Raw genomic sequence first — 13598 nt, forward strand, 5'->3', positions numbered from 1 at the left:
CACACACACACACACACACACACACACACACACACACACACACACACTTGTTTCTGATCCCAGTTTGGCTGCCTGGCCTGACTGATAATACTTCCTCATGGCTTGGTTAGGTGCTGCTGAATTTCTCTCCATTTCTTTCTTCCCTCCAGTAACATCCCAATCCATTATTGCATAATTCAAGTTAATTACCAAGCATGGAGGTAGACTAATGCTTCCTGGGCTGTATAGGAGTGGAAAGATTTCCCTTTCTTTCCTTCTAGGTTTTTGGCTGGTCTAATAATTAAATTGATATAAGACAGATTCACAGGAGAATGTCAAATAAAAGTATAACATGTATACCTTCATGTATACGTGGGAGAGACCCAGGGAAACCGAGTAACTCCCCAAGATGGTCAGAATCATCATGTTAAATATTCAGCTAAAGACAAAAGAAGATGTTGAGGGTGAGGAGTCAGTTATGGAAGGTGACCAGGAAAACATAGTAAACAAGAGTAAGGTTGTTATACAGATTGAAGTCCTTACCTTCTCCATTGCAAAGAGTTTCTAGAGATTTAGAATCATCCTTCTCTTCCTGATACAGAGAGGGAGACACTCTCACACATGGAGATTTCCCTTATAAATATAAATGTCTCTTACAAAAGGGTAACTTCTACTCAGTTCGCAGAGCTTCTCCTCTGTCTGCTGTTTCTTAAAAATAGCCAGCTTAAAATAATCCTTATGCTGAAGAGGCATGTTTTAGGATAACAAATTCTGCTCCTCTTCAGTCCTGCCTTTGAAACTTCAAACAAGAAGTTTCACAGCCCAGAAGCTAAGTTGATAGATTGCTTCATATCTCATTAAACCAATCTCCGTCTTGAGAATAGGTCAGTTCAGTTAAATGGTCGTGTCTCGTTTCAGGAGGTTGTCTTGTATTTGAGCTCCCCAAATTAGGCCTATATTGTGTGAGAAATCAGGTATTTAATAAGGCATTTCTATGGAAACAAAATAAAAACAAAGCTTAATGATTGCAGCAGACTGAAAACCCAGTCTGAGTTCTGAGGGCAGTCAGTCAAGAAGATTTCTAGAGAATACTCTAGATGTTGGGGTCAAAGCATCTTCTGTAGTTGGAATGTCTCTATTGATGTCATCATGTGTTCAAGTAAACTTTCTGAGTGGTGCACACAGCAGCAGACACAAAGATGGCCTACACATAAGCTGTTGTGGTGGTTTCTCTGAAGTTTGTATCAAGTCGTTCACATTCAGTTTGCAGGGTTTCAGGGAATAGTGCAGCTTTTGTTCTTAGTGATTCCAAGTCAAAAGGGTAAGAGAAAATTGGAAACATTAGTTTGGGGTGTTATAGCCAGATATTGGAGGAAACTAGAAGAATTCAGGATTCAGTCCAGTTTACAGGTAAATAACAAAACCTCAAAAACAATTAACAGTACTAGAATCTAATATCCACAAAGGTGTGTTACTGAAACCTACTTTATCTCTCTAAAATGACCCTCATTTCTATAAAAGAGAGCCAAATTAAGTCTAATTTTTTTGCAAAATACATCTAGTTCCAAAAAATTGACCTGATTATTTACATAAGTGCAGCAAGAATAGTGATTGATCATAGAGGCTCTTTTAAATCTGTTTGCTGGAACTTTTCTTAAGAAATATCAGTTTGAACTTTTAAAAGCCTCTTAAGGCCAGGAAGCCAAGCCAAGGACTTACCCTCAGAAATTTCCTGCAATACATATAGATTTGGGTGAGTTCATCTCTTCTCAAGGTCCCCAGAGTATCTTGAGGCTCTTGTACCTACCAGGAAGTGACCTTCCTTAGTTACCTGATTAGGTTGCTGGGAACCTTGTAAGCAAGGGCAGGGCAGTATTTCCAAGGGGTTTTATTGGCTTCATAAAGTCAACCTTAGTTCCTTTAAGTTTTCTGGTTATATCTGAGTCTATGCACATTCTCAAACCTAACATCCTAGTCAAAGCCTTGATAATATAACCAGTGTTTTCAACTGTGTCCTGTTATAAGAACAGATTCTTATTGAACTTATGCAAATAAATATATTACCATGAAAATAAGAATACTCATTGAGAGTTTATGAATTATAGAAGGATCAAGAAGGGAGAAAAAGATAAATAAGTCATCTTTGTTGATAGCTTAAGAGAAAAGAGGTAGGGTTTCCCTCAAATCTGGAAAAACTAAAACATTTTTAAAAATCAGCAGTGTTTCAAATAAAAATCATAAAATTATAATCATCCTCATCAGTTCATTCAGTCCCACGTTATTAATCCTTGTTCTGCTTGAATCCAGTTTTTCCATGAGTTCTGGAAATTCCTACCCAGTTCAGTTTTATGATCTTAAAGTTATCAGAAACCTGTATTCTAGAGTACTTGTTTGAGCCCACTCCATGAATCTCTCTGAAAATGAAACATATTTGCAAAAGCATAAAAGTAAAAGAGTAACTCTCTGTAAATGACAAAGACTTTAAAATGGCCATGGTTAAAGACCTCATGAGAGTTCATTATAATGCAGTTGACAAGGAAATGTGCTTATTTCTGTAACACACAACACTTCAAGATAATAATTAGAATTAAAAATGATAACATACCAGGACATATCAGATTTTATACAATTTCTAGAACACATATAAATAACATGTAGCCACACAAATATAATCTAAGAAGGTTTAGCATCATTTATTTGGCAATGCTTCTCACATAATCCAACATATCAAACAAGCCTAATTAGTTCATCATCTCTCCTCTATAAAGAGAGAGAACAAATATTATATGGTAGCACTTATATGTGGAATCTAAAAAATTAATACAAATGAATCTGTATACAAAACTGAAACAGAGTAACAGAGATAGAAAACAAACTTATGGTTACCAAAGGGGAGAGGGGGTGATGGAGGGATAAATTAGGTATTTGGGATTAGCAGATACAAACTATCATATATAAAATAGATGAACAACAAGGTCCTACTGTATAGCACAGGGAACTATATTCAACATCCTGTAATAAACCATAATGGAAAAAAATACGAAAAAGAATATACATATATAATTAAATCACTCTTCTGTTCCCCAGAAACTAACATAGCATTGTAAAACAATTATACATCAATTTTTTTTTTAAAAAAAGGAGAGAGAACAAATCTTTTGAGATGTTCCAGGGGCCCTCTGGGAAATCCCCAAATTAGTTCGAGGTCAAAAAGACTTTATTTAGAATTTAATTTTGGGAATTTTGTGAAAAATATCAAAAGGTTTGGATACTTGACTAAATAGGATCCCAGATTATTAATAAACAATACTTAATAATCTATGTGACAAAGTGAGAGTAAAGTGCTTCAAAGGCAAATATAGAATGTTACATAGTTGTTAACAAAACTTCACTCTTAATATTGAGAAGATTCATTTTTCTTAAGTTACCAAAGACCTGATTAAGATGACATGAAGCACAGGAAATTATTTTGATAAAACACAGAACTTCTGTTTTTTAGGAAGGTTATTTAATAGGTAAAGAAAAACCTTTCACAGTCTCTTATCAGGAGCAGACCAACAGTCCAGTAAAACTTTTGTCTTTTCAGTATATGAAAAAAAAAATCAAGTTTTAGTTTTATATAAGTACACTATTAATATTAAGGCTTATTTAAGAAACACTTTTAATAACAATTCAATTTTAGCCAGCTTGATTAGACAAGGTAAAATTTCCCATGCTCATGCTTAATTTCCCTCTCTCTCTATAGTTACAGATATAGATATGTCCATAATTTGTCCTCTATTTTTCTGTTGTCCTCTTTTCAATTCTGAAATAATCAGTATTACTTTAGGACAAATTTACTTTCTTTTCCATTAACAAAAATGCATCTCCATATCTCATACCTTTTCTTAGCCAAAAACATGTCTTTCTTTCCTTGCATACAGAATTTTTCCCCTTATTATTTCTAGTAGTTTACATATACAGTTGACGCTTGAACAACATGGGTTTGAACAGCATGGGTCCACTTATACGCAGATTTTTTTTCAATAAATATGTACTACAGTACTATATGATCTGAGTTGGTAATTCCATTGGAGGAACCCCCTTCCCCGATTTCAGTATATGTATTTTTTTCTCTCTCTTGAGCTGATCAGTTTTCCTAATGATGAACTGTCCATTCTTTGTGTATTTGAGGGGAGGGTTAGTAGGATATAATGCTGGCTCCTAGATTTGGTAGTGGGCTAAGGGAGTGCCTCTAGTCAGTATGTAGACTTTCTGATTGCTGGTTGGTACCCCCTCCCTCAACTATGCACAAGTTCCTAAACCCAGAGTCCCTCTGGGTCAATGTCTTCGGAGAATAAACCTCCATTCCTCACCCTGGAATGAGTTAAGAGTGGGTACAAGGCTGCATCGGAGTGGGGAAATGGAACTTTTTCTAAAGGCTTTCGACCAATCCTTCCACTTCAGGCTTCCTAACACCCACCTTCAGAGCTACTTGTTGCCTACAGTTTTTGAACTTTTATGAAATTGTGCCACATCAATTGCCTTGCACCTTGGTTTTCCTTTGCCTAACTTGTATTCCAGATCTCTCTGCAAGTCAGTAACCCATCACTAATCCATCTGTTTTGTAGCTTCCACCCATGCTCTTTGCCTTGTGAATTGATGCTTTTTCCCCCCCTTTTACTGTCACGCAGTGGGATTTCAAGAGTGATCAGAAGGAAATGCATGTGTTCAATCCTCTATGTTTAATTAGAAGTCATTAACCTATTTTACAGATGGAGAAACTGAGGTTCAGGGGGGGATAATGACCTGCACCAGTCATGTCTCATAACCAAGACAGAAATAAAGTCTCTAGTCCTCATGTGTATGTTCTTTATGAAAGAAGCAAAAAGGTATGAAAACAGGAGGAATGCAGATATTTAGTAAAGTGGTTTGGGGATGGGGGCATATATAAATGGAGAGTGCTGTTGGGAGTGGCCTGAGAGGCAATGAAAAGAGATGGCCAGAAAAGAAGGAAGTGTTTTCATCCTTGGGTTTTCTGCCATCTTGCCTTTCATTGTCTTCAAATTCCTTCAAGATATTTATTGTCTACAAGAACCCCTCTCTTTGTTTACCACTCTCCTATTTCAAGCCAGAATCCTAACTGGTTCTATCCTATACTCCATTCTTTTCCAGACAGATATAATATTTTTAAACTGTTATTCTACTCAAATTGCCCATATTCTCAAATGCTTGCAATGACTCCCCACTGCCTATGAGGTAAAATCCAAATCTCCTCATTATTTCAATAATCCAGGTCCCTGAACTGTTTGGGGAGAGGGGTTGATAGGAAAACCTAGTGGCAAGAGATGGGAGCAACTTGACAAAAGAAGGGATAATAAGCATTGGTGAAAAGGAGGAGAAGTTAAAAATGACTCTAAGGTGATAAGCTTGAGTGACTAGGGCAGAGTTGAACAAGAAAGTCAGAGATGCTGATGAGCTTGATTTTGAATGTGGGAAGGTAGAGGTGGTAGTACGAGAACCATGTAGAAATGCCTAGCAGACAGATGGAAAGAGAGAGTGAAAGATGAAGCTATGCATCACAAGATCTCAGGACTGGCACGTTCTTACATGATTCCCAATCCAATGCTAGAAGGAGTGAGAGAATATGATAGCTCCAAGGGTCACCAAACTACTTAAGCCCACCCAACTACCTCCATTCTAAATAGATTCCCTTTGATTTGATGATGCTTTAGAAAATCTCTTTAGGATGGGGATATTTGGGTGGGTTTATGTAGGAGAGAAAAAAGAACAAGAGGGGATGTGTATGTCAATATTTCTAATCTATACTCTTTTTTGTTGTTGTTAAAGCTAAAGCATACCCAAAACATAGCTGCCTGATCCCTGCAGTGATACTGATAACTGTATTAATTTCCTGTTGCTGCTGTAACAAATTACCATGAATTTAGTGCCTTAAAACAACATAAATTTACTTTCTCATGGGTTTGGAGGTTAGAAGTCTAATATCAGCCTCACTTGGCTAAAGTCATATGTCAGCAGAGCTGGTTCCTTCTGGGGGCTCTAGGGGAGAATATATTTCTTTGCCGTTATGAGCTTCTAAAGGCTGCTTGCACTCCTTGGCTTGTGACCCCTTCCTCCACCTTCAGAGCACATCACTTCAACCTCTGGTTCTATAGTTAACTTTCCTTTTTCTGACGTTGACCCTCTTGCCTCCCGCCTATAAAAACCCATGTGATTACATTTGGCCCATTTGGATAACACAAGATAATCTCCTCATCTCAAGATCCTTAAATTAGTCGCACCTGAAAAGTCCCTTTAGCCGTGTAAAGTAACATATTAGGACATGGGCACTTTGGGGGAACCATTATTCAGCCTACTACAATAACTTTCTGATGAAACTCAGGACCCTCAGTTCTTGTCAAGATATGGTCTCTATATATTGATATCAATGAATGAGTGAATGCATGAGTAAAAATCTTTTAATGATTTAACAAATATTTATTAATCTGCCAGGTCATGTTTTAAACTATCTGCAAAAGAGGTCCAGGAACCAGTTCTTATTCTATAAATTTGACCCTGCATTGGTCCCAAAGCAAATTCTGTCATATTAAAATGGCAGCCAGTTCATTGATTACCATGGAATTAAGACAAGAGAAGACAAGTCTTTTTTCATCATTCTACTTATAGGTATTTACATAGAAAAAAGGTAAACAGAGCAACAACACAGACATAGCCCCAATTGAACCGCTGCTCCTGGTTCAAGGAATTATTTAGTAACATTGAAGGAGGTAATCTGAAAGAGCTGTCTCGAGCAGACCCTCTAGGTGAGCACCTCTCCTGCCTGCCCCAGGGAGCTTGACTTTCACTGAAGTTCCTACATGTAGCCGTGGGGCCTGTTCCCCGTGTGGGCTGTGAGTTTGACCCCAGTTGTGAGGGGCCTGCCCTCCTTGTAGCCTGAGTGTCTGACCTTGATGTGGCCCTTGGGATTGTCCCCCGTGTGGGCTGTGGGTCTGTCACCTTTGTGGCCTGACGACCTGCCCCTTGGGTGGCTTGTGCGTCCTGTGTCAACTGCTGGCCTGACATCTTTATAGCCTGAGAAGATGTCAGCCGGGGGGTCTGTGGTCCTGTCCCCAGTGTGGATTGTGAACGTGCCAACCCTTTAGGTAATGGACCTATTGCTTGTCTGGGCCGTGGGTCTGTCCACCCTGGGGGAAGTGATCCTGCTACTCGGATGGGCTGTGGGCCTGTTCCCCGTGCAGCCTGCCAGTATGCCCCTGGTGTGAAGCAGTCGGCCTGTCTCCCAGGCACTTGGATCCCAGCAGTGGCATGGCTGGGCCCTGGGCCTTTATGGGTGCAGGAATACCCACTTCCCTGAGTCTCCTTTGCCTCAGCTGACTGGTTCCTAGCTTGGTTTTGGCCACACATGTCACCAGGGTGAGGAGAGGAGCTCCCAGTCTTCATGTAGGAGAGAGAGGATTTGGCTGGCTCTGTCATGCAGTTATGTAAGTTCTGTATACAGAAGCCCAGAGCACATGCCTCACAATTGACCGTATCATGGTGCCCATCCAAAGGCACCTCCTGGATCACTGGTATCTCCAGAACCTTCTTGGTGCCATTTCTGTAGAATCTCTCCAGAATACGCTGCACCAGGTTGTTCAGAATCCTCTTGGTGCTATCCAGGGAGAACTCAGGCTTCTCAAATTGAGACTGGGAACACTTCCGGCACCTCTGACCAAAGAGCCGCACAAGCACCTTTCCCTGGGACTTCTGGTGCTCCAGGTACATGTGAAATAGGATCTGCACTTGGGCGGAAGCCCAGCTTCGACGGCATGAGGAACAACAGAACCTACAGACAGCAGATCATCGTGCCCTCAGCTGATTGTTGACCGAGGCCAGGGAAATGGGCCTGGCCTCGGTCTCTAAGAACCCTTTCAACTTGAAAAAGTGTATGTGATATTGCCAATTTGACAAGAATGAGAGGGACTGCATTTCTAATAAAGCTTTCTCCTGTGGCCCATTGAACTCCCACCTATATGTGGTACCAAGTCTGCCTCTGCCAGTAAAACACCTCTGGATGTCTCAGAGGGAAAAACATTTCTGCCATTTGCCAGTGAAATTTGGTCTTCACAAGGTCATGGAAAACTCTTATAAAGTACCTATTTTGAGGCAGTGTTTTACAATGTTATCCCATTTTATCTTTAAAGCACTCTTCTGAGGTAGGCATTATTGAGCCCAATATGCAGATAAGGAAATTGAATCATAAAACAATACACAACTTGCTTAAGGACACACAAAGTTAAGTGGTAGAGCCATGTTTCCAATCCCAACATTATCTACCTACTATACCACATTACCTCTGTTGAGCAATGTGGTTAGCTTTGTACCTGACTTAGGACCTGGAACCATAATACTTGGGTTGGAGACTCAAGTCCATAGTTTACAGCAGGGGGACTTTGGAAAAAGCACTACTCTAAGCCTCAATTTTTACATCCATAAAATATTAAAGGGAAAAATATTCAAGGGTTATATTGTCAACATTAAATGAGACAATATATGTGAAAGCATTTTGTAAACTACAAAGTGCTTTTCAAAAGCTGGTTGATATTTTTCTAAAACTATGCTGATCCGTTGCTTTTCCCAACTCAGTATGACTATCAGGTCAATTCATCTGAACAAGAGAAGCACCTGTCCATTTGTGGCAGTGCCAAACTGATAAAAGACATCATGAGTCCCTCAAAGAGCTCTGGCTGGTGCAAAGAGAGACTCTTACATAGTTCACCAGGTTCCAAGCAGAACAGAATGACTGCTATGTGGGCTGTGGCCAACGGCTTGAAAACTGTTCTGTAGAGCCCCGGGAAGCTTCATGTAAACAATGGGTTCTGCAGCTAAAAATAATTATATATGAATATATATGTTCTGTAGTATGTAATATGTGAACATACGTTATTTATAAATGTATTACAAACATATATATATATATATATATATATAGAGAGAGAGAGAGAGAGAGAGAGAGAGAGAGAGAGAGAGAGAGAAAGAGAAAGAAAGAAAGAGAGAACCATTCACTGTCTTACGGGAATGGAGAAGAAGGAACACTTACTGTCCCTAGGAAGACCAGGGTACTTGAGTTAGTCCTTGAGGGACAAGTAGGGAGGGAGGGAGGAAGAAAGGGCCTGCTGAACAGGCAGAACATCATAGACAAGGGTATAGAAGTCTGAAAATTTATGGCATGGCTAATAACCCATAAGGAATGGAACAGAGGACACCTGAGGCAGGATGGGGGCAGGCAGGGAAGCAGGATAACAGGTGGGGTGGAAAGTGAAGCGAAAGTCCCTGCATGTCATATAAAAAGAGAAGACTTGATTGTCCAAGTCTTGTCCAAGTCAGCATTTCTCACCCTTCTGCATGGGCAAGGAAGCTGGTTCCTGCAACTTAGAGGCTCATTGGAAGTTAAAGAGGGAGACAGACAATAAGGGAGGGGCAGTATTTAGGGACGCAAAGAACCAGGTTTTCATTTCTTGCAGCATCAATCCCTCCTATTATCTTCAGGCCTTCAGTAAAGTAATGTTCAAAGCCATTGCTTGGCCTTAATCAATTCTTGGGGCTATAAAGGAAGGCCCCAGTCTTCCTAGGCTGGTACTGACCAGGACTAGGCTCGTAGGGCTGCTGCAGCCTGGAGAAGCCAGACAGGACTGATGGGGGAGAGCAGGTCTCTATATAGAAGCAGTCTGGAATAAATTGTGGCGAGAGAATAGGAGGGCAGATTTATGGTATTCCCTGGGGATTTCCAGAAATACTTAAGGAGAAAGCCTAGTAAAAGAAAAAATTTCCTACCATTAAGCAAAATAGAGGCTTAGAGCCTTATCATTTCCATCTTAAAGAACACTGTGATTATAAAAGCATGAAGAGCCTGGTGACACATATTCTTTTAACAAGCTCTCAAAAGAATCATCAATGCTTAGCTGAACCTCTTGGCTCAGAAAGGCCCATGGCTGGACAGACTCTCACATACCTGCCAAATGCTCTCTGCTTGTATTGCTTCCACCCTGGGGCTGCACAGTCTGGCTGAAGGTTCCCATCCATCTTCAGGGTCCATCTTGCCTGGGGTTTCTCCTGCCAGATCAGTTCTTGAAATGTCTGCTCCCATGTCCCAACATCCAAAACCATTCTCTTGCTCTGAGGCCCCAGGAAACTGAATCATAAAACAATACACAACTTGCTTAAGGACACACAAGGAAACTTGTGTGTCCTTAAGTTATGTTGACAATAACTTTCAGTTTCCAGGAAGAAGAAAAAACAGTTTCAGTTTCTCCGTCAAGTTTCAGTTTCTCCGTCAAGTTTCAGTTTCTCCGTCTGTACACGTCACCTCCTTTTTTTTTTAACATCTTTATTGGAGTATAATTGCTTTACAATGGTGTGTTAGTTTCTGCTTTACAACAAAGTGAATCAGTTATACATATACATATGTCCCCATATCTCTTCCCTCTTGCGTCTCCCTCCCTCCCACCCTCCCTATCCCACCCCTCTAGGTGGTCACAAACCACCTAGCTAATCTCCCTGTGCTATGCAGCTGCTTCCCACTAGCTATCCACCCTACGTTTGGTAGTGTATACATGTCCGTGCCACTCTCTCACTTTGTCACAGCTTACCCTTCCCCCTCCCCATATCCTCAAGTCCATGCTCTAGTAGGTCTGTGTCTTTATTCCCGTCCTACCCCTAGGTTCTTCATGACCTTTTTTTTTTTCTTAGATTCCATATATGTGTGTTAGCATACGGTATTTATTTTTCTCCTTCTGACTTACTTCACTCTGTATGACAGACTCCAGGTTTGACTTTTGTTTCAGACTGTTTGAGTACACAGAGCAAGTTTTTGTTCTGAGGACAGGGGGCAGCAGGGATTTGCTAGTTTGTGAACAGGTCTTGCTAAGGGATGTCTGAGTACAAAACTCTGGTCTGGATTCTGGAGGCACCTATAAGTTAGTTTTTGTTTTATTTTTCTCTTATTTGTGCGCTAGGCAAAGCACTATGCTCGGCATTGGGACAAGTAACATCGACTAAGAATAAGTTCCTACGCCCATAGATGCTCACGCCCTCGTGTAGATACTGGGTAGGGGGGGCCGGTGCGGGGGAGCACGTGTCCAAGGCTCCTTTCGTGCACCTGATGAGACCTCACCACAGTCCCTTAGGGGGGGATTATTCCTGGTACTTTTCAGGTGAGTGGCACAGAGAGTGGAGGTCCCTTGTTCAAAGCCACCCGGTTGGTAAGCAACATAAGTGAGACTTGAACCCCGTCCTGTGAGATTCTAAACCTGTGATGTCTCCAGCCACCTCCCTCCCTGAGGAGAGCTCAGAGGGAGCTCAGAATGGTGTTTTGGGTTCCAGGTTGGCACTCTGGAGCCAGTGGGAAGAACCATCGTGAAACCCTGACCTAGTGATTTGGTCTACTGAGATATCCTGGGTCGTGAGGCAGGACTCTAGGCCAAATGAAAAGATTACTTAACTCTGCCTTTCGCTGTGTAAATTATCATGTAACGCAGTATACGAGCAGGTGTGGGAGCCATCTTTGGATGTCAGGATAGAGTTCCCATTCCTGGGGTGAGGGATTGGAACTAGATGACCTATAAAGTCACTTCTAACTCAAAAGAGTCTGAGATTCTAGAAAGTAAGCTCTGTCCCTCTGGAGTTGAAATTTAAATGGGGGAGGTAAGACAAGCAGGATGCTTATGTCCTTAGAAGCCCCTACAGTTATTGTGTCCCAGACAGGATAAGCCTAAGTCTTCTCGTGCTTTCTGGATTTTAACATGTTCTATTTGGGAGGCAGAAACCCCCTCCCCTGTCCCCCCCTCCCAGGATATTCTGTTCTGTACAAACTCTCTCTGCTTTTATAACTTTACACATTGAGGGTGCTTACGTCTGCATAGACAATATAGGAAACTCTTGTCTGCACAGATAGTTGGAGGAACTTGGAATTAAACCCATGGGATATTAGAACTGGAAATCCCTTAGGAATCAACTTGTCCTCTTTTCTCTCTGATTATTATACATAAGAAAATAGAGACAAAGTGGAAAGAAGTCTCCTGCCCAAGGTCACACAGAAAATTATTGCCAGTAGAGGGTCAGAACCCAAACATCCCATGTCCTAGCTCTGAGCTCTGCTCACCTGCTCCAACCATGCCTAGGCTCTTTCCCCACCCTTGCTCTCCTACTTTCTGCTGGGTTTAAGAACCCAAGCCCACTCTTTTTGTCCTGTATCTTCAGAGCATCCCTGCCTCCTGACTCCTCAAATGGTCTTTTTTCCCAAAATGTACCCTTGACTGATCCATTGCACTCCCTGCCATTTCCCTCTGCCTCTGCTTCATGTGCTTCCTTTGACACACACAACTGCTCCAGGCCAGCCTGGTCCAGTGGACAGGGGCATGGGGAGACCAGGGGTATGTATTGAGATTTGAGGGCTGGAGGAAGCCCACTACCTTCCTCACCACATGACAAAAAAAAGCAGAAAGAGAAAGAAGTTACAGCCCTTTAAAAACTCCATGGATCCACTGTAAGCCACTTGTTCCCTCGTACCAAGGCATTAGGATAATCAAATCATGGAACTTGTAGTTGGAAGAAACCTCATATATCATCTTGTGACCTCCCCCTCCCATGTCATTGGTAGCCAAGGTGTCAAAACGACTTACCCAAGTCACACAGGGTCGTGACGTCTAGGCTTTCATCAACAGTTGGTGCCTCATCATAGATTGGCTGAAGAGTTCATGAGAGACAGTCAGAAAAGAGGAAGGATCCTCAAAGGACACAAAGCACAGGTCAGTTCTGAAAAAGGAAAATTTAGATTCTCAGCAGTTTTGAGCTGGAATGAATCTACAGGGTCATCTAATCCTTGGATGGCACATGATGTCACTCCCCTATTCTTTTTCAAGGCAGACATTGCTAATCGATGATTGCACTCTTCTCTCTGGGTCTGGGCGTATCTTCAAAATCTCTTTCATCAGTGGTCTAGGCAGCCACTGCCAACTGATTGATAGATGACAATTTTTTTTGCCATTCCTGCAATAGTCCAGCTCCCTTATTTTACAAGTTGCAGAAACCAAAGCCAAGATAGATTTAATTTAACTAGGACTAAAGTACAGTTTTTGTAATCTTAGGCATGTACCCATTTTCAGAATATCACATGACCTATTACAAATAAGTCTAGCACAAAGTTTAACACAAAGAGATGTGTTCTTCTTGGGGACATTTTAGGCAGAGGAAGAAAGGAGGGTAGACATTAGTGATAGGGATTGAGGGGGTGGGACTGAGAAAGGAGATGGAGACCCTATCTATGGAAATAATCCATTTGATACTTTATTTCCATAATTACTCTAGCTTGCAAGTGGATGGGATGGAGGGATTGGCTTGGTTAAAGGAGAGAAACAAGAAACAAGAAATGTAGTCCTTAATGTGGTAATAATTTTACATTTTAAACATCTCTTTTCTGGAGAAAACTCTAATTCAGAAAGATATATGCACCGCAATGTTCATAGTAGCACTTTTTACAATAGCCAAGACATGTGAGCAACCTAAGTGTCCACTGACAGATGAATGGATAAAGAAGACGTGGTACATATGTACAGTGGAATATTAGCCATAAAAAAGAATGC

The 13598-nt window shown here is 41.2% G+C and overlaps 1 protein-coding gene across 1 annotated transcript; it reads right to left on the minus strand.

Annotated features, from left to right (window-relative positions):
* Nucleotides 1-3130: 3130 nt before the first annotated feature.
* On the minus strand, nt 3131-10408 carry RTP4 (receptor transporter protein 4). Its single transcript, XM_027109163.1, has 3 exons — nt 10200-10408; nt 9971-10142; nt 3131-7804 (listed from the first exon to the last, which is right to left on the minus strand). Exons 2-3 carry the CDS (start codon nt 10123-10125, stop codon nt 6640-6642), a joined length of 1320 nt encoding a protein of 439 aa, XP_026964964.1. The 5' UTR covers nt 10126-10142; nt 10200-10408; the 3' UTR covers nt 3131-6639.
* Nucleotides 10409-13598: the final 3190 nt, after the last annotated feature.

This window comes from Aethalodelphis obliquidens, unplaced genomic scaffold (assembly GCF_003676395.1).
Source record: "Aethalodelphis obliquidens isolate GAN/ISIS:26980383/991018 unplaced genomic scaffold, ASM367639v1 scaffold1, whole genome shotgun sequence".
NCBI lineage: Eukaryota > Metazoa > Chordata > Mammalia > Artiodactyla > Delphinidae > Aethalodelphis > Aethalodelphis obliquidens.

Bases quoted from the DNA above. Each gene is read 5' to 3' on its own strand.
- RTP4 (XM_027109163.1), bottom strand. From the start codon at position 10,125: ATGGTTTTGGATGTTGGGACATGGGAGCAGACATTTCAAGAACTGATC. The intron at 7,805-9,970 runs GTATGTGAGAGT...TGCTGTCTGTAG, and splicing joins AAGCAGAGAGCATTTGGCAG to GTTCTGTTGTTCCTCATGCC.